The sequence below is a fragment of the Vicugna pacos genome, chromosome 5 (genome assembly GCF_048564905.1).
Source record: "Vicugna pacos chromosome 5, VicPac4, whole genome shotgun sequence".
Classification (NCBI taxonomy): domain Eukaryota; kingdom Metazoa; phylum Chordata; class Mammalia; order Artiodactyla; family Camelidae; genus Vicugna; species Vicugna pacos.
The window spans coordinates 80,041,141-80,061,506 of NC_132991.1; the positions used below are offsets into that span (position 1 = coordinate 80,041,141).

The window sequence follows — 20,366 nt, forward strand, 5'->3', positions numbered from 1 at the left end:
GCAGAGGCAGGAGGAGTTGCAAGATTGGTCTCAGGTTTTCTGGATAATTTGGGAGTAGGGTGTGATCTAGTCTTGTGGCGAGTTACAGGAGTCTGGCTGAAGAACCCAGGAATACCGGCTTATACTTGCCTTCCTAGGAGGACAGACCTCGACTCTCCCCCTGCCTCAGCCCAGCGCCCTTTCACCCAGCCTGGAGCCGGAAATCCCCAATCCAGATTTGTGAATCGAGTTCCCGGGGGTGAGGTGGGGAGCCCTGGCGGAAGGGAAGGCGGGAGCAGCCGCCCATTGGCTGGAATTTGGCGCAGTCAGCGCGGTGCCGTCATCTCTCTAAGTTTGGGAGGAGGGAGGAGCACTTGGGTCACCCCGCGGCTGTCGCCATAGTAACCAGACTGAGCGGGCGGGGCCACCTCTCCACTCTCGCACCTCTGGCGGGGCTTTGGAGAGAACAATCCAGGTCTGTCTTATTTGAAACTAGTTAGTGAGACTACTTGATAGGGATTTCTGAGTTAGAAGAGCCTAAAGGGGATGGGAAAGAGACCTGAGAGCCTATAGAAACCCCCAAATATCCTGCCCTTTGCGGGGGGCTCAATATACTGCCCCTGAACGCATAGACATAGTAACATCCGTTACTATACACACACACACACACACACACACACACACACACACACACACACACACGCCTCCAAGAACCTGCGGTCTGGCACTTGGAGACCTAGAATGAGGAAAAAGCCTCAGTGCGTGGTGTCAAATTAAATCTCACTTTCCTTGCCATACCCCAAGGCGTGAGACTCTGCCATAATCCGATTAGGTGGTGAGGGACTGGAGGAGGATCAGCCTGAATACGTGGAAGAATTAGCCTCTGGGTCAAACTTGGTCAGATTCCTATTTTCTCAGGGAAGGGCGGTTATAAGGAGAAGGACTCAGAACAGTCTTCTGAGAAGGCAAAGTGAGAAGGGAGTAAATGCAGAAACAGTGCCTTCTCTTTATTGCCCAGAAGTGAACCTCAGGAAAGTGAGTCCAGGCTAGGAAGGGAGGTGGTAAAGAGGGCCCAGAGCTCTCTTAGACAAAGCTCAGCAGGGGTGAGAGATGGACTGAGGAAAGAATGGAGATAGAGAATAGGAGACAGAAATCCAGCTGGAGCCATGATTCAGCACTTCCCCTCAGCAAAGGACCGAGGTGACTCCCAGCACAGGGGCAGCAGAGAGAGGAGGGGATCAGGAAAGTAAATGGGCAGGTAAACAGTGATCTGACCATTTGTATGATACATGTATTTATATACAACACATTTTAACACAGAAGCAGATACATAAGCATTTATATTGATAAAGTTTCTTTCAGTCATTACATATACACATCTCCACTCTCTCCTTCCCTGACCCTCTTCCTGGAGCAGAGGACATTCCGTCCTGAGAGCTCTGCTTGCCTGTCCCTGGAATACTTTGGCACTTAATGGGAAAGGAGAAATATAAAAAATCACAGATATGGAGGGGGAGTGGTTGTCACGGTAACAGCTTTTCCTGCCAGGCAAGGTGCCCAGCAACCAAAGCATCTGGCAGTAACCAAGGGACATCCTGTGGCCTCTACCCACTGAGACTCTGCCTCAGGTGCCCAGATGAACATCTCCAGATTTCTACAACAGAGGCTGCCAAAGCAGCCCCTTTGACTATGTCACCATGACCAGGGACAGCTGGCAGCCAGGTTTGGGGGCCTGACCTTCATATGCCCCACCTTAAGTGCTACTCCTGACCCCTTTATACATCATAAACAACATTTGCCATGAGGGCCTCAAAACAGCAGGTTAACACTTTAAAGACCTTTATTAAAACCATTGTTTTCCCTCTCAACACCTTCCCTCACCAGACACCCAACAAGAAGGTCATCTGTACCCACACAGTTTAGGTGTATAAATGTGGGATAGAAAAAACAGAGAAAAAAAAAGTTCAGTGTGATGAAAGACTGGGTATAAGATAGATAAACTGCAGGGCATAGTCTCAGGATTCAAGTTCCTTTGACCTTAGTTTAATACATCCAGGAGTTTTTTAGAAGAACTCCCTCTGTTGCACTTGCAGCTTTTCACTCCAGCACCATCCCCACCCCCCCCACCCTCCACCCCCTACCTGTGTCTCTTTTTTTTTTTTCTTAGCATTCATGTTTAACCTCTTAGTTTCTTGTTTAAAATTCTTCCAATCTAGTTTGGGCTTTCAAGGTTTCCTCCTCTCCCTGGATTCTTCCTACTATTTCTTTAGCAATTAGCTGCTCCCAAGGTCTCTTTCTACTTAATGATAATTGCCCATAGTAGTTACCCCCCTTATAAGATATTTTCCCCGTGATCATAATCTCCTGTGACTGATATTTAGCGTCAAGCCCATAAAATTAGTCTCTCTGTGTGCTTTTTTATATATGACAACCTAAAAGGAAGGAGAGGTAGTGATAAACAATGTAAAGAAGGGAAATAAGTAGTTCTTTATAACCTTTCTACTCCTGTTAAAAATAATTTACAAATCATTCCAGAAAAGCACAGAATATCAAGAAAAGCCTAAGAAAGAAGAGTAATGATGGAAGGGTTACCCTATCAGATATTAAAATTTATTATAGAGCCCAAGAAACTAAAACATAAGGCACTGATACAGGAATAGACATATCAATAGAACAGAATAGATAATTCAAAACTAAACTCCAGCATATGTGGGAATTTAACATATGATAAAGGCACCATTTCAAATCCATCGGGAAAAGATAGATTAGTCAGTAAATGGTTTTGGTACAACTGGGCAGTCATTTATATGAATAAAAAAGTTCAATCCTTCCTCATTCTTTACCCCCAAATAAGTTCCAAATTGATTTTTTAAAATTTAAAGAAAAAAAAAGATAAACTATGAAAGCCTTAGAATAGAAGACAATTTGGAAGTATCTATTAGAAAGTTAAATACATATACTTTTCTACTCCAGAATTCTAATTTTTCATATTGACCCTAGAGAAATCCTTAAATATGTGCACAAAGAAACATGACAAAGTTTTTAAATTGATTATTGTTTAGAGAGAGATAAACTAGAATCAACCTAAATATCCACCAGTAGGTTAGAGGTTAAATAAATTTTGATACGTTCAAATTACTGAATACTACAGTATTCAGTTTAAAAGAATGGATTGGACTGTATGTATTGACCTGAAAGATCTCCAAACATGTAGTATCATTAAAATTTGCATAACAATACACATAGTACAATATAATTTATGCAAAAGCAAAACAAATCAAACTAAACTATAATTTTTCTGTGTGTGTGTGTGTGTGTGTATAATAGAACCTTAAGAAAGATACACATCACTCTTTATAAGTGACTTCTGAGAAGGAATTGTGGTATAGTCTATAGGACTTTTATCTGTGGAGTTTAATTTTTTACAGTAAAAATGTATTAGTACATTATTTGCATAATTAGAAAGTGGTAATTAATATATGACAGTCAAATATTAAATAAAAATACTTGAAGAAAATATGGGTTATTTTATTATTATTATTATTACATCTTAGGTTGGGTGGAGAACATCTTTTTAGAGATAGATCTTAAAGAAAAAGATTCATCTGACTCCATTTAACCTTTCAAATGCTAAAGATATAGAGAAAAAAAACCACAAACAAGATTGAAAAACAAGTGACAAGTTAAGAGAACATATTTGCAACACAATATATTTCCAATAGAAAAACAATTCAAACTGCGAAGTAATTCACACAAAAATGTAAGTAATCAATAAACACATAAAAAAATACTTGACTTCACTTTGACCAAAAAAATTCAAGTCAAAACACTAATGAGATATTTCATCTTTTATACTGACAAATATTATAAAAATGGAAAATCCCAACCATGACTTTAAAAAATGGGGAAACGTGCACTTCCTCACAGTGTTGTAAACATACATGTTATTTCAGTCTTTATGGAGAACTACCTGACTATGGATCAAAATCTGAAAGGCAGCATGCTCTTTGTCCCAACTACCACATTTCCAGAAATGTGCCCTAAGGAGATAAGTGGGAAAGGACCTGACACAAAGATGCTTATCATAACGTTATTTATAATAATAAAAAATTGGATACATCAGTAGGAGATTAAGTAAATTGTGATAGATCAATATTCATTGGGATATTATGGACCATTAAAGTGATGCATTAATCTATACTTATGGACATGAAAAATGACCATGACAAAGTGAAAACAGCAGGTTAAAAACAATACAATGTGGTCCCATTCATGTAAGAAGAGAGAGATCTTTAAATAGCTTTCCTCTTCCTGTCATTCAGATCTCAATAGCACCTCTTTGTGATGAATTCATCTCAGCCTGCCCCATAGTCACTCTTCACCACATACCCTTGATTTAGTTCTTTGTGACATATGTCCCCACCTGATAATTTTTTGTTACTTATTTATTTTGTATCCTGTCAATAAAAGGTCTGTCTTCTTCACTGCTAGATTCCCTGCACCCAGCATAGTGCTGGGCACACAGCAGGTAGTCAATAAATATATACTGATCAGTGTGTGCATGTGTATGCAGCAACAGAAACTTTTAGAATGTTTACTAAAATGGTAATTACTGTTCTAAGTGGTGGGATTTTAAATTATTATTTTACTATCTTAATACTTTTCTGAGTTTTCTAGTTGACTACAATGAATTATACTATTACTACTTCAAAAGGGAAGAAAAATCATAAAGAAGGAAAAATAGAGCGATAGAAAGAAAAGAAAAAAAAGGAAAGAGGAGGAAAAACATGAGGCTGGGCAGTGTCTGGAAAGGGAGAAACACACATCTACAGCCCTGCCCTCCTCCTCTTTCAAACATCTCCAAAGTCTCTCCACTCGCATCCCCCTTCTCAAGCTCTTTCCAAATCCTAGGGTTTAAGAATGTCCCTGGACAAGGGAAGTGAGACACCTCTCTAGCCCAGAAGGCATGTGTGTGTACATGCACAGCACATGTACAGTACATGCACACACACATATACACACGTACCCATCCATCCAAGACCATTTAAAGAACACTTCTCTATCTTTTGCCTAAGTACCAAAGAAGACCCACTGTCCCTTATTCAAATAGAGGACAGGGTGGCTGGATGACCTCCAAGGACTCCTTTCTATCCCCTGACATTTAAAGACAGTGTGGCGTGATGTACAAAAGACTAAGAGCCAGAGGTTTGAGTCCCTACTCTACCATTTACTAGATGTTCATCTAAAGTAGTTATTCAACCTCTCTGAATTTCAGTTTTCTCATCTATCAGACAGAAATGAGACTTTAAGATTTGTAGTGTCTTATCAAATGACTGTGATAGGAATGAAAATGTTGTTGTTGTTGTTGGGGTAGCAACCATTGTTATGGTCACCAGCACTATTAATAAATATTGACAGAAAGATTAAGGGATCAAAACAGAGTCCAGAATGGAGTGCTGAGCTGCTCTGGCCAGCCTGGGCCTCCCATGAGCAATCTGTGACCTGGGTGACATGTGTTTACTCTTTGATGCCAGGTCTTGACCCCAGTGGGACCCACGTGTCTCTCTCTGGAACGCCAGCCAGGGGACTTGCTTCAGCTGCTGGTATGTAGTTACTTGTACCAGCCTGGCCAAGCACAGCAGCATTCCTGAGTTTAGGCCTGTGGGCAAGGAAGCCAAGCCCCTCTTGGGACCCCCATCCCAGGGATCCCCCTGCCTCAGCAGAGAAGAACAACTGAACCCTGCCTCCAAAATTCACCTGCATCTTGGGGGCATCTTAGGACACTAGACCTGAAGGATCTTCACACTGTGAGGACATGGAATAGCAGGCACATATGTGTGTGCCAAAGCCTGTACTAACAGCTATGCTACTACATGTAGTGGAAATATGCTAAGATTTGCAGTGAATCTGGGCCCTGCTGTCTCCTCACTGTGGAACCTTCAGACTTTTTTCCCCCTCATCTGTTGTACAGGAATTAAAGAGGCTGTTGTAAGTATCTGGTGAAATCACATATTGATGTGCTTTGTAAACTGTAAAGCACGGTACACATATAAGGTGGTCCTGAACCTGGCCCTTAGGTACATGGTTACTGATGTGGCCAGTGCACAGATGTGTGTGCAGCATGGACCCCAGAACTTGTCTCTCTGCCTCTGTGTGTGAAAGGTAGAAAACCAAGAGGAAAGAGCTGGGGAACTGGGAAGGTAACTACAGGAAAGGAAAGTGAGAACCAGAGAACCCTTCCCCACTTTTCCCATTCATCTCCCCATTTAGTGTCGCCCCAGATCTCTCTATGTTGCAGGATTTTTAAAAAAGGACAGCCTTGCCTGGAGCCTCCCTGACAACTTCCTGCTGGGTTGCTAAGCAACCTGGCCTCCTCTTTCAGAAAAAGGAACCCAGGGTCTGGCCTTCCAGCATCCTTCAGCTATTTCCTCCTCCCCCAACCTCACAGAAACTCAAGAAAGGATCTTCTCTGACTCATGGAAGGAGAATTGAGGTGCAGAGCTGGGGGAATTAGGCTGGGGGAGGTGGTTTGACTTCCCAGGGCAGATCTGTGTTCTGGGCTGGTCAGTGCTGGAGAGATGACAGTTACGGAGCAGCCCTCCATGCTGGATCCTTTAGGCATATGCTCTACCCCTGCAGCAAACCAACAAGGCAGGTGTAATCAGTGTCTCCATTTTATAGATGAGGCCACTCAGGCTCAGAGAGAAGAAGTAACCTTCTCATTCCCATAGGGAGTAGGCAGAGATTGGGTTTGAATCCATGTCCCCCTGCGCTCCTGCTGCTCCACCATGCCATTTGAGATAAATGCAAGGATCACATTGGGCACAGGAGCTTCTAAAATATATTTCTCAGTCTGTTATTTGTCTGAAACCCAAGCAAGTGCTGGAATTGGGAACCTGTCCTGGGGTTGGGATAAGGTTTGGGGAAATAATCCTGTCACTTCTTAGGACTCTCAGAATCAGCTCATTCCTCCATGAGAGATGATCAAGGAACTAAGGGGTGGGAAAGGGAGTGAAAACTTGGCTGTGAGGGTTTGAATCATTTGGCAGCACTGTGACTCCAAGCAAATTATTTAATAGTTTGTGCCTCAGTTTTCCTCATCTATAGAATGAGAATAATACTAGACCCAACTCCAAAGGGTTGTGAGGATTAAATTAATGTGAAGATCTTTAAATAGCACGTAGCACATAAGTGTTCAATAAATATTAGTCCTTATTATTATTACTTTTAGCATATAAAGCTCTTTCACATCCTTAGTAGTTAAGAGATGTCACTGCCTCTGAAATCAGACTGGGTTCAAATTCTGCTCTGCCCTTTCTCACCATGTGACTCCCTCTGTGCCTCAGTTTTCTCAGCATAAAATGGGGGAAATCATAATGTCTATTTCAGAGGCCTGCTGAAGGATTAAATGTAATTTGAGTATTAATTATGGTAATGTTATTTGCTGTAACAAGAAAATCTCCACATTAAATGTAATAGTCCATGTTGATGAGTGACTTCTCTCCACATTTTAGGGACCAGGATCCTTTTCATAACGAAGCTCTGCCATCTCTTAGGAACTAGTTATCCTCTAAATCCAGATGGCAGGAAGGAAATAAGAGAGTATGGTTGGGGAGGAGGTGGGTATAGCTTAGTGGTAGAGCACATGTGTAGCATGCAGGAGGTCCTGGGTTCAATCCTCAGTACCTTCATTAAATATGTGTATATGTATATATGTATATATAGAGAGAGAGAGACAGAGACAGAGAGACAGAGACAGAGACAGTATGGAGGAGGCACAACCACTTCTAAATGCCTTGGTTTGGGAGCAACACATACTATCATTTCCATTCATATTCTATTGGCAAAAACAAGGCACGTAGCTCTCACCAAGATGCAAGGACAGCTGGAAAACCAGTCCCTGGCTGGGCAATCACTTCCCAGTGACAGCTCTGTTACGTAAAGTGAGGCGCATACAACCTGGAGCGGGGTGTGGAGCTAGCTGTGTCTGCCACATTGAGAGAAATATTAGGAAATTATTAAATGTGTTATTAAGTGTGAGAAGTATGTTAAGTGATATTGCTCATATTATTTTTATTGAATCCACACACTAACTAAAAGAAGTAAGCATTACTATTATTCACATTTCAAAGGAGAAAACTAAGTCTCTGAATGGTATGGACATACTGCCGAAGTCACACAGCTGGTAACTAGCTGAATTCCTCTAATCTTAAATACAGTGCATTCTCCAGTTACCCCATAAAGAAATGGAGGACACACTCAATGTAGAAGACTGACCCATGTGATGGTGGTTGTGGCCACATAACCCATCAAGAGGCTGGTTCTTGGTTAAGCTCGCCAGATGGGTAACTGCCCTGGAAAAGAAGTGTGGCCACTCAAGTTCCTTCCCAAGGCAAGTGGAGGGCATCTGATGGGGGCAAGGTGGGGAAGAGGTGGGTGCTTGCTTTGTTTGGGGTTGTTTTTATTTGTTTGCTTAGTAATAGAAAACGCTGATATATGCACAAAGATACTTACATAATCACTTATTCTTTCAACCCTATAAGGTAGGTTCTGTTATTATTATTACTTACAGATGAAATAATTGAGGCACAAAGAAGTAAAGTAGCTTGCTTGAGGTCACACAGCTAGTAAGTGACAGACTCAACACTCAAACTTAGGAAATTCAGCCCTTGCACTTAACCATTATGCTACGTCACCTTTTGTTTACAAAGAATTGAAAGACAAAATCCAGTGGAAGAGAATTCTCAGAAATAGAAAATGTCACAGTCAATGGACATTGGGCCACTTGCCTCTGGACATTAGACCCACTATCCCAGGACAGAGGAGGGTCTGGGGGATATCCTGCTGACCAAACTGGTATAGGAATTGCCACCAAAGTCAAGTTGCAGTCAGACCCTCAGCCTCACCCCAGTGTACAGTGATCCACTCAAAGGTTATAGGAACATAGGAAAATGAAGACTTGCAAAAGACAATGGGGCAACAAAACTGTCTGATTTGTTATTTAGACAGGGGTCCTAATTGAAAACACTCATAAGACAATTCATCAGTTTTTTCATTATAATCAATCATCTTCTGCTATGATTAGACAATTAGATGGAGTATACCTGCAATGGGCAGCCAGCAGGTCACATCCACACAAGGAAGAAACTTCCCAGGAAGGCCCAGGGGAGGGGATATGGTGTGATGGTGAGGACTTGAGCTCTGGGGTCACAGGCTGAGCCAATCACTTAATTTCTCCAAGCCTCAGTTTCCTCATCTGAGAGTGAAGGTAACCATCCCCACTTGGCAAGGTTGTGGCCAGGTCAAAGGAGAGGTCACAGGTAAAGCATTAGCCTAGGGCAGAGTCTGGCACAGAGTCTGGTCCAGTGAATGGTAGGGCACATTTTTATTATCAGCAGGTCTACTTGATATGAATTATTAAAAAGTTTGAGGAACAAGCTGCAGTTAAGTGCATTTTAAAGACATCTGGATGGGAAAATGAAGATGAGAAAAGCAGAAGGCTCTGAGAAAAGCACATCACAGCAACCCATTTTGATGTTTGTCTTCTGATCACATGAGCTAATGTATAAGAAGTTAGCCTTGGTGTCCTAGGTGGCATCATTGTTCTGTGACTGTAGGTCTCAGGCAGTGTGGACATGGATGTCCTCACACAGCATGCTAGTTGGACCTCTGATTCCATCTGCAAGTGGAGGCAATTGGAGCTTCGTCACGTGGAGCACATGGTACTGGAGAAGACAAGGGTTGGGTCTGTGTAATCCCAGGAGGGCAGGGGCAGCGACTCTACAAACACAGTAACTAAGGCCACTTAGGACTATGGAGAAACCCCTAAGAGCACTGGAAAAGGTCTGGGGAGGAACCAGAATATACAGGTCCTAGAACAAGTCTCTTAACATCCTGGGCTTTGATTTACTTATCCTCCAAGTGGAAAAAGCAATCCCTGCCCTGTCTTCCTCCCTGATCTTGAATGGATTAATAGAACAATGAATGTGAAAGTGTTCTGTAAACTCTGTAGTGTAAGCAAACAGCAGGGAGTGGGGGAGTGAGCCATATGTGACATGAGTGAGCCACCAGTGACGTGAATGAAGAGATGATAGAGAAAAGGCTCAGACCTTCAGGGAATGCAAGAGGGGCTGGACACTGGACTGGGAGAGAGAAGCAATGGTAGAATCAAAACCTTGGAAGGCCAAGGACCAAGGGGTAAAGGGTCAATGAGGACAGGCCTGGACCATCAGGAAGCTGAGTGTATTAACATTGTGGATTCATCAGGGCTTCGGTGTAGTCCAGTCATCCCAAGATCACAGTAAACTGGAATCCCGGAAGAATTATCTGAAGGTCAAATAGCAAGTCAATTGCCAAGCTGGAACCAGAACTTAGGTTTTCTAATGCCTAGTGCTATATTTTAGCTTCCCAAACTGGCTCTGTGTGCAGGGTGAGCTTTAGGGATGTGATATCACAGACAAAAAGACCCCCCCATCTAACAACACCTCTCCCAGCTTCCCAATGATACCTGAAATCCCTCCTTTACCAACTCACTCACAGGACTTCAAGAGTCCCAAGACTGAAGTCACCTAGTCCACCTCCATTCTCAAACTCCCAAGGAAGCCTCTGCTGAATACTCCAGCAACAGAGCACTCCTCATCTGGCGTGATCCGTGGCAGAAGGTTCTTCATTAGATTAAACTGACATATTTGTCTCACTGTAGCTTTCTACCACATATCCCAGTACTGGTCTTAGTCACATGGATCCAGGTACTCTGCCACAGGGCCGCTCTTTGAATAATTGAGGACAGTTCCTGTGTCTCTTTCCCCACTATGATTTCCAGACTACATCTCCCATGAATGGTTTTCTAGCATTCTTTCTCTTCACTTCCTGGGTCCACTACTCTGTTCTCCATTGAAAGTATTCTTGAAAGTGTTGTCTAACACCACGTACAATATGCTGAGAGTGCAATCATTACAGCAAGTAGACCATTTCCTTCATCCTAAGTGCCATAGATGCATCAGTGCATCCTCAGATCACAGTGGTTTTTCCGCGTTCACTCCTATACTCCAGTGCTCCCATGTAACATTGTGTTGACTAGGACACCACTAATTTACACACAGGCTCTACTAAGCCCTACCCTTGCCCTGCTTTGTCTCATACTTTGGCTTTTAAAGATCTAAGGACAGGGCCTCACACTCCTTGCCAGGAAATTGCACCTTTTTACAGTCAACCCATAATTTTAGCAGCCCAGATCTTTCTGGAACCTGGTTCTATCTCCCCAGTGCATTCTTTTTCTCTCCCAGTTTCTGTCCCCTGCAAAAAAAGCCCTTTGCCTCTCCTTCCAAGTCACTGAGGTCCTCACCAGGCTGGCCTCCTCCTCTGGCCATCTATCTGCTCCCTGGAATACATGATCCCACCCCCCACCCCATGAGGTCTAGAGGGTGTAACACCATAAATGTTAAAGGACTAAAACAGGATATCGTTCAATTCTAAGGAGCTTAAAGGAAAAGAAGGGGATTATGACAAAGAGTTGTAAATAATGGCCTCTGGGTAATGAGACTATAAGTGTTTTTTTCCCTCATGTTTCATTACATGCTTCATCCAACTAATATTTAGTAGAGGCCCTATTGTGTATTTTCAAAATTTTCTATGCTGAGTATGTTATTTGGAAAACCAGAAAAAAATTGAAGGTGAAATGAAAGAAATAAAGACTCTTCTTAGATGGACGTCGATGACTTCCTTCCCTTTGGGAAGGGGCATTCAGGTCCTCACTGTACTTTGTTGTCCTGACTTCCACTTGCATTTCCCTTCCTGTCCACAAGGCACAGGGAAATCTCAATCGCTTTGTGGGAGCCCACCAACCAGCAAGGAATCTTTAGTCCAGGAAGAGATGTGGCCCCTGGGAAAGAAACACTAGGAACATGGGGAAGGTGGAGCAAGGGTCTTGCCTCGGTGTGCAACTCAAAGTTCTGTCACTTCAGGTGTTTTCCCCAATGTTGTTTCTACCTAAGGAAACGTGCTTAAATCAGTGTTCTTGCCAATAGGTTTTGTAAAAGGTAAAGAGATCATAAGAGCCGTGGAGAGTGGGCACGGTATCCAGAAGGGCCTCAGGTAGTCAGGAAAATGACCAGGCCAGGAAATGACCCTCTTGACCCACTTCCCGGACTTCTTGAGGCCGGACCTGGAATGCAGGGCTGAGATTTCTCCCTTTCACCCTCCTCTCTGAAGGCCAAAGTTAGCCAGGAAGTGTCGGATCCTCTGGCCCTTGGTCCCCAGCTTAGCGACAAAACCTGATTCTGCCTTTCCCTGATCCGACCAGCAGAGGGCGCGCGCCACCCGCGAGAAGGCGGTTGCAGCCGCAAATCCCGGAGGGGAGTGGGAGGCGCAGAAAGGGAGGTTCCCTCCTGAAAATGAGGAGGCAGGTCCATTGAAAAGATAGCACTGGACATAGAGGGGCAGGCTGTTTGTGAGTAAAGGTGGGAGAGAAAGTCGGAATTAGGGTAGGATGGCGAGGAGAGGGGAAGTGGGGAAGGCGATGAAATGGAGTGAGGAAAGACTGAGGTGGCGCGAAGATGAGACAAGGCGGGCTGGAGGCTGGGATGAATGAGGTGAGGAACAGGTGGAAGGATGAGTGAGACAGGGGAAGATACGATGCCTGTACGCGTTGGGAGGGAAGTTGGGATGGGGTGGGGTGAATGGGCAGGTGGAAGGCTGGGTGAGGCTGGCCAGGGGTCGACTACCAGATGGGAGAGGGGGTTGCAGCAGGGCCTCCCCTCTTAGTCTGAACCCTCGCACTAGAGGCTCTGCGCTTCCCTCCGTTGGCCTCCAAACCTGCCTGCCCTCATTCTCTCGATCTCTTCCTTAGCAGGCCTTTCTGCTCATGCCTGAGCTGGGCATCTCACAACCTTCCCCTCCCCAAGAAGGTTCTGGTGCAGCTAAGAACAGAGAGAGTAGGCAGCGGGGAACTTGGGAGCTTTAATCGGTCTGGAAGGGAATAGAAATACAAGGCATTCCTACGGGAAAGTGGCGGCGGGAGGAAGGGGGCCCAGAAGCTACTTAGACGCGTTGGGGGGCGGGCAGTGGCCCTTACCAAGCCCGCTGAGGTGCCAGGGGAGGAGAAGGTGGACTGTGCAGGGCCTCAGCCACAGTGGCAGCTCCATGGGGGGAGAGAAAAATGAGAAAAGATTTGGAATTGGAAAGAGAGGGGTCGCAATGGAAAGGCTTTCAGGAGCCAGAGGGAAGTGCAGGTGGAGGAGAGGAAAAAAATAGGGGAGACCCGGGAACCCCCTTCAGGGATCTGGGGTCTAGAAGAAGGTTAGAGGAAGTGGGGGCACAGTAACCCTCCTTTGGGGGTTGGGGGGTGAAATGAGAACAAATCCAGTGTTAAAGGAAGATTGAAGAGATTTCAGGTCCCTTCCCTCGGGGCTGGGTGCAGCGGGCGGAGTAAGATCTAAGGTCAAAGGAACCATGGGGGAGGCCGCGGCACCCGACCACCCCGTCTAGTGGTAATGGCCCCCCAGGTGCGAGGCGGTGGCCACCGTGCCGAAGGGCCCGGGCGGGGGCTGCAAGCCCGGGCTGGGGTAGAGCGCAGCGGTGGCAGCGGCGGTGGCGGCGGGGCCCGGGCCCGGCCAGTAGGAGAAGCCGGCGGGCGCGACGCCGGCCGAGGCGGCCATGAGGTTGAGTTTGGAGAGGCCAGGGAAGGGCAGCGGCGCCAGGCCGGCCGGCAGCTTGTAGAGGGCCCCGTCCTGGGCCGCGGCGGCAGCGGCGGCGGCGGCCGCCGCGGCGTGGGCGTGCGCGGGGGGCGGCTGGCAGGCCTGCGCCAGGCCCTGGAAGTCGAAGCGGTAGGCGTAACGCTTGCCGTGCACCTTGCTCATGATGTTCTTGTCATAGTAGTAGCGCAGAGCGCGGCTCAGCTTGTCGTAGTTCATGTTGGGCTTGCTCTTGCGCTCGCCCCAGCGCCGCGCCACCTCGTCTGGGTCCGTGAGCTTGAACTCGCCGTGGCCACCCTCCCAAGCGATGCAGCCGGCATTCGCGCGGTCCGCCAGCAGCTCCAGCAGAAACTGCCACAGCTGGATCTGCCCGCTCCCTGTGGGGAGGGCGGCAATCGGTCACAGGCGGGATGAGGGAGGCTGGCGGCGGGGGAAGAGGTGAGGAGAGAGACCCACCCATTTAGGGGATGAGGGAGAGGGAAGAAGGACTGCTGTCAAAGAGGAAAAGGGCACGTCCAGCTGTGTAACTGACGGTAGCTGGCGAGGATTGCAGGGAGGCGCTGATTAGCAAAACCGTCCCTAGCCAGTACCGCTCTTTTGCACAATGGAAACGCAATTCCCACTTGGAAGGACGCAGTCCCGCCGGCGCACAGCTTTGTGAGAATTGGGGGAAGCGGGGGAAGCACCACCTCCTCTATAAGGAGGCAGCGGCTCACCAAGGCACATGGCTTTCCACTGTAAGCAAAGGCCAGATATCAGCCCCTCGGTTGAGCGCCCTTATTCAGTGAAGAACCTGCACAATCGCACAGGATAGCCTACGTAGGTGGTTGGATTGCCGCATCCCAGCTAGCCCAGAGATCCAGAGGGAAGAGGGAGGCCTGCAGCAGGATCGCTTCCGCCGCTGGACAAAGCATACAGTTGTACCCCCAGCCTGAGGTGGAGAAGAGATGGTGGCTGGCTTTCCTGCGGTACCAGGTCAGACACGAATGGAGACAGTGGCCCCCTATGTGTGAGAGGAATGGCAGCCTTTGAAGGCTCCCCACCCTTGCCAGCGATAGTTTGGCCTCTTTTTTTCGGAACAGGCGGGATTCTCAGCACATCAAGGAGTCATACTTCCCTGGGGGTGTGATGCACAGCTCTGATGAGAGGAGATGAGACCAGGAAGCCTCTGGGCTTGGCTCCCTGTCTCCTCCCATCTTTGGTCAATCTCCAGGTTCTTTGGCCCCATCTGGATTTTTGGGGGTTGCTAGAAGTGGCCAGGAGGTTTTCCCTGGATAAGCAGGTGATGAGAGAGAATTCCCACTTCCCTATTTTGCAGTCTCAATCAGACAAGTGGAGAAAAATCTTGATAGAATCCCCCCCATACACACACACATGCAAACACACTCATTTTCAGAATAAAATGGATTTTCCTCAAAGTTGTCTGATTATTGTTTCAAATTGAGCCCAGCAAACCTCTCTTCTTTTTTTCAGTGACTCGGTGAGAACCCAGATGCTGCCCTCCACCCTGATTTCAACCACATTCCCTCCACACCAGCCAAGGGAGGATGTACCTGGCTTCAGGTCAGGAGCGTTGAATTTTAGGGTCAGAAGAATGGGAAGGTTTGAATAAAAATGTGCATCTGGTACTGAGGGACATAGAGGCTTGGAAACTCATTCCTGTTGGGTGTTATGTCCCCTTTTGCATACAGCAGTTGCCGACCTTATTTTTCTGGTTACTGTAACTTGGTGAGATCTAAGGTACTGACTGGGTGGGGACCTGTGGAGACGCTTTGCCTAGAAGGCCGGCCAGGTTCAGCTGCCAATAAAGGACAGCTGAAGGTAATTTAGCGGCCAGCAGAGAGCTGACTGTGAACCTGGGAATCAATTACAATGGCCCAGAGGACTTGGCCAGCAGAGCCTGGCTGGCGGGAGCCAGTGGGGCAGATAGGTGATGGCCCCGGTGCTAGTGGTGACTCTGCCTGCAGTGTCCAGAGAGCGATTCTCTGGGTAATTCTCTGGGACATCAGGGAAAGGACACCAAGCGCCTCAGCCTCCCAGCCCCACATCTCGAAAACCTTCAAAGCCCAAAAGTGGGTAGTGGGGACAGGGTTCTCTCTGTCTGCTTCGGCCTGCAAGTTCAACCCTGGGTCTCAGAAGATGAAGGAGCCAAAGGCCAAATGAATGTTCCCCTCTCCCCTCGCCATCCTCCCCACAATCAGGCCCAGACCCTCTGCTTCCCAGAGCCCAGCAGTGCACATCACTCCCACCCACTCTTCCGGTGGCAGTGGAGCCCATCCTTCTGGGGTGGATGCCCCGACCCAATCCACTGTCCTCGCCTCGGCCCTTCCAGTCCGCCGGTCAGCTCACCTTTTTGCACCGCGGGGCTCAGCGGCCCCCACCCTGGGCTCTTCCCTTCCTTGAAGAGACCATCTCCGACGGGATCTGTGGCAGCAGAAGAAAACAGTCAGGCGGACCCAGGCGGAGGTTGCGGGCTTGACTGAAAGGGACCCGGACCAAGGCTCGAGAGGGAAGAGGGGGTGCCTTAGTTCCCCGGGCGCGAGGCTGGGGGCCCGAGCCGTCCGACTCCTCCTCCCGGAGCCTGGCCCTGGCGCGCGCCGCGCGGAGCCCCTCCATAACGCCCAAGTCAGGAAACGCGTCCAGGAAAAAGGAAATCCGCTTTCCGAACGGGCCGGCGGGAGCCTTATAAAGCCGAGCGGGGTTTGCGCCAGCCGAGCCGGAGCGCGCGGAGCCCATTGGAGAGAAAAGGGCGCCTGGAAGGCTGGGCTGGTGGGAATGCTCGGAGCATGGAGGTGAGGAGCCACCAGGGTGCAGGGGCGACGCCCGGCTGACCACAGCCTCCCAACACTGCACGCGCAATGAGTCCCCGCCACACCGAAGACCTCTGCCCTCTACCAGGCTTTCAGACCCTGGGCTGGCGCTCTCGGCTTCCCAGGCTCCTAGTCTGCTCACTTCAAGTCCTCTATACCTCGCACTAAACCCCCAAAGCTCTCCGTCTGGTTTTAAGGTCTCCCTGTACCCTAGTCTCCACTACCCACCGATCCGAGTCTCTGGACAGCTACCCCTTCCCTTGGGCCCCAGCATCCCATTCCCATGCCCCAACCCAGACTTCCCGACCCGAGTCCTGGTGCCTCCAGCCCCCGGCTGGTCCCTGGTACCTGGCAGGTACATGTTGATCAGCAGGGGCTGGGAGGCGCCGCTCTGTCTCATCGCCGCCAGGGACTGGGCGGTGGGAGGTGGGGGGGTGGGGAGGTGAGAGAGGGGGATCTCGTCAGGCTTTGCGCTCCGGGGCAACGATCCCCGCCAGAGGCGACCGCGGGTGACTGGGAGAAGACGGCACTGGGTCCGGCAGGGCCTGGCGGGAGGGGGCTGCCCGGGTGTGGCAGGGGATGGAGGGGGTCCTGGAGCGATGCTCCCAGCTACCAGGCTGCTTGGAACCCTCCGGCCCCCTGAGCGGGCAGGGGCCGCAATTTCCGTTTTAATTAAAGTGCTGCCGCCTCGGCCCCCCGGACCCCGCCCCCGCCCCTCTTATCGCCCCATCGCAATAAAGTCTCCAACGCGCCGCGCGGCAGCCAAGCGCACCCAGCAGCCCCCAGCACCCCGCAACCCGGGAGACGCGCGGGGGATGGGCCTGGGCCTCGCGCTCTGATAGGGGTCAGGAGGACATTTCTTTTCCGCCTCCCTGACTCTGAGCAAACAGAGATGGGGCGGGGTACCGGGCCCCACCTCGGACCCCCGGGGCCAAAGTGCCCCCACTCCTTCCCACCCATTCCCCCACCCCCTCACCGCTCTACTCTCCTCCCCCTTCCTCCCCCCACCCCCACCCGGGTTCCCGTCTCCAGGCTGCGTTATCTGCATCTTCACTTTTAAATTTCCGCTTCCCTCCCTCTCGCCTGTCGCTTCGCTCCAGGCCGGCAGACGTTGCTCCCTTTATCTCCGCTCCTCCCACCACCTATCCCCGCTACTTCTCCCTCTCGTCTCCCACTCTCCTCTCTTCCCTGGAGACCCGATCTCCTTCCCTCTCTCCCTCTTGCTTTTGCATGTTTCCTTCCTTTCTGGGGCTCCCAGGCCTCTGGACCAGTGCTAGGCCGTCTACCCTACAAATTTTAGTGGGTTGCCCTTCGTCCCCCTTCCTAGGTCTCTCCTTCCATCTAGTCCCTTCTACTCCCTTCTCCCCTCATGTCTCCTCTGTACCTCTCTGTACCATCTCTCTCTTTCTTTCCCTTTTCTCATTCATTTGTTCCCCACTAATTTGTGGCATATGGTTGACTCCTGATCCCCCTTCTACTCTTCCCCAACAACTATTTCTTTCCTATCTTCCCCCATCCCTCATCATCCCAGCCTACCATTTGACCTCACAACTACTCTCATCCTGGTTATCCTTGAAGTAGGCTGCAATTGTCTTCTTGCTGTAGTAGTAGAGAGGTTAAAATGGGCTTGTGCACTGTACAAGGATCCCAACCCAGGAGTAAAAATACATCCACCTTGAGAAAGGGCAAAGATACTGATTGGGTATTAACAAAGCTGATGTGGTTCCCAGGTGTCCTGGAGTCTCTGGGTTCCTGTGGGGCTTCCTGGCCCTGAGGAGGCCCTCCAAGGAAGGATCTGGCTGAAAATGAGGCTCAGGGCCAGGAGCCCACCTGCAGCCATGCAGCACCTGATGGCTCTTGTCAAAATTGGTAATCTCAAGACTTTTCTCTTCCACTGCTTGAGTCCAGGAGGTGAGGAGGCCAGGGAACTGGGATTGGAGTGGGCAAGTTTCTTGCAGGATCCTTGGTCCTGGGGTGCCTGACTGAGGTTGGTTGGAAAGTCCAGCATAGGGTGGGGGTGGTTCTGTAGGGCCCCTGTGCATTTCTCACTTGCTGTAACTGGTGAGGTGTTCCTCCTTGCTGGTGGAAGGTGCAAAAATCAGAGGGAACCAAGGAGGAGCATGGGAGGTGAGTCTAGGGCAAAATAGGGTGATCCCAGGACTGTGGAGGACCCTAAAGGGACAGAGATGGAGCCTTCAGGATGTGGAGGTGGAATCTAGTGGGAGAAGGAAGAGAGGTTGGGATGCTCCCTAGGGACAAACTCAGGGCTCTGAAGGAGGGCAAGGCCTTGAGAGTGGGGCTGAGTCCCAATCCCTCTCCTTCATGCCTCCTTGTCTCTTCCCCAGATAGAAAGTGGGGAGCAGGAAGCCAGAGTTTCCAGAGTGGGGAAGCAGCAAGTTTCACCCACTTAATGCTCTCAGCAGGAGGCTGATGCAGAGGGACAGGTGCTCAGAGTGGAGATGTCTATCCGGACATCCCAGCTCTTAGCTTGTACAGAACCAGTAGCTCAGGTTCTGATCCCCACCTCACTGAGGACTCAGGGACTGAAGGGGTGGGTGGGTTCTGGAAGGAGTTTGTGAGGGAGGGGTGTCCTCCCACCCTACCTGGATCTTGGCTGCACCACTAGAAAGAAGATGGCCTTCTCCATCCCTTTTGGCTTCTGGCTGTGTGCAGCCAATGCGTGAGTCCAGGCAGCTTCCCCTCCATCCTCCCCCCACCTGGCTAGATGTGGGACCCACAGGGTTCTGAAGACCATCAGCCTGCAAGAATGGGAGGAGGATGGGAAGGTGAAAACACTCAGGCCCAGCCTGGCCTCTGCTCCCTCCCCCCACTCCTTTGTTGTTGGTGTGGGGAGCAGAATTGGACCCCAGGGTCTGAGAAAACCTAGAAGGTCCATGCTGGCAAAGGCTGCATCAAACATTAGCTCCCCAACACCCTCATTGTATAGGTGGGGGCACAGAGACCTAGAGACAGGGCATGCCCTGGTCAGATCATACTGCCAGTTCCTGAAGGCATCTTGCTAATTCACCCTGGTAGCCATGGATCTTCCTGGAGGGAGGGCAGCTCAGCCAATTGTGGATACCAGATCTCCCTTTGCCTGTTAGCTGCTCTCCAAGTCAGGCAGTGGAGAGATGGGCTGCTGGGCTCTGGGGCCAGTTTGTCTGGGTCTGGGTTCAACTCCAGAGCCCCTATTTCCCAGTGGTGTGACTTGGGGGGAAGTTACATAACCTCTGTACCTTAGTCTCTTCATCTGTAAAATGAGGATTATAGTATCCACCATACAGAATTAATTATGAGGCTTATATAACACAGGCTGAGTGCTCAGACAAAGTTGTATACATTTAGCTGTTGTTACCATTACCATCCTCCAAGGTGACCAGAATCCTGTGACCACGCAGGAACCTGAGGCTCCTCTGGGGCCCACAAAGTTTTGGGGTTCTGCTGAGGCCTGAGGCTTTTGGCCACATCTCAGGTCAGTGTCCACTTAACAGCCTGGAATTGGGGTCAGAAGCCCTGTGTTCAGGGCTTTGTCACCAATTAAGTGGATGACCTCATCAAGGCTTCTCCCTCTCTGAAGAGCTACAGTTTCTTCATTGGTGAAATAGATGAAGTATGGAAGCTGTTAGGAGGATCAAATGCAACATGGCTATGGACTCCAGAACCTATCCACGTATAAAGCAGAATTCATACCCCACATAGAACTTAGTCCCTTGGTCCCCTGACCCAACACTGGGATCCCTGGGGGGAGGCAGGAGAGGGAAGTTCTTGTGGTAACTGCCCCAGTGTTTTTCCATAAAACCATAAGCATTTTCAGGGGGTTCTCCTTGAATCCTCACAACCACCCTGTGAGAAAAACAAGGCAGGGATCAGTAGCGCCAGCTTTTAG

General features: G+C 49.0%; 1 protein-coding gene and 1 long non-coding RNA gene across 3 annotated transcripts; one reads left to right on the top strand and one right to left on the bottom strand.

Moving 5' to 3' along the window:
• The first annotated feature begins 6,366 nt into the window (after positions 1 to 6,366).
• Positions 6,367 to 15,306, top strand: LOC140696665 (uncharacterized). 2 transcript variants are annotated; one of them, XR_012073174.1, is made up of 3 exons: positions 6,367 to 6,472; positions 8,199 to 8,371; positions 15,144 to 15,306. It is a non-coding gene; the product is annotated as an uncharacterized lncRNA (long non-coding RNA). The 2 variants fall into 2 exon arrangements; XR_012073175.1 differs by lacking the exon at positions 15,144 to 15,306 and adding an exon at positions 10,519 to 11,737.
• FEV (FEV transcription factor, ETS family member) lies at positions 13,431 to 17,417 on the bottom strand. Its single transcript, XM_006207295.2, has 3 exons — positions 16,829 to 17,417; positions 16,020 to 16,094; positions 13,431 to 14,047 (listed from the first exon to the last, which is right to left on the bottom strand). Exons 1-3 carry the CDS (start codon positions 16,878 to 16,880, stop codon positions 13,461 to 13,463), a joined length of 714 nt encoding a protein of 237 aa, XP_006207357.2. The 5' UTR covers positions 16,881 to 17,417; the 3' UTR covers positions 13,431 to 13,460.
• Positions 17,418 to 20,366: the final 2,949 nt, after the last annotated feature.

Excerpts from the sequence above, each read along its gene's own strand:
- FEV (XM_006207295.2), bottom strand. The coding sequence starts at position 16,880 with ATGAGACAGAGCGGCGCCTCCCAGCCCCTGCTGATCAACATGTACCTG. Across the intron at positions 16,095-16,828 it reads GATCAACATGTACCTGCCAG|ATCCCGTCGGAGATGGTCTC; the intron begins GTACCAGGGACC and ends CTGCTGCCACAG. Across the intron at positions 14,048-16,019 it reads GAGCCCCGCGGTGCAAAAAG|GGAGCGGGCAGATCCAGCTG; the intron begins GTGAGCTGACCG and ends CCCTCCCCACAG.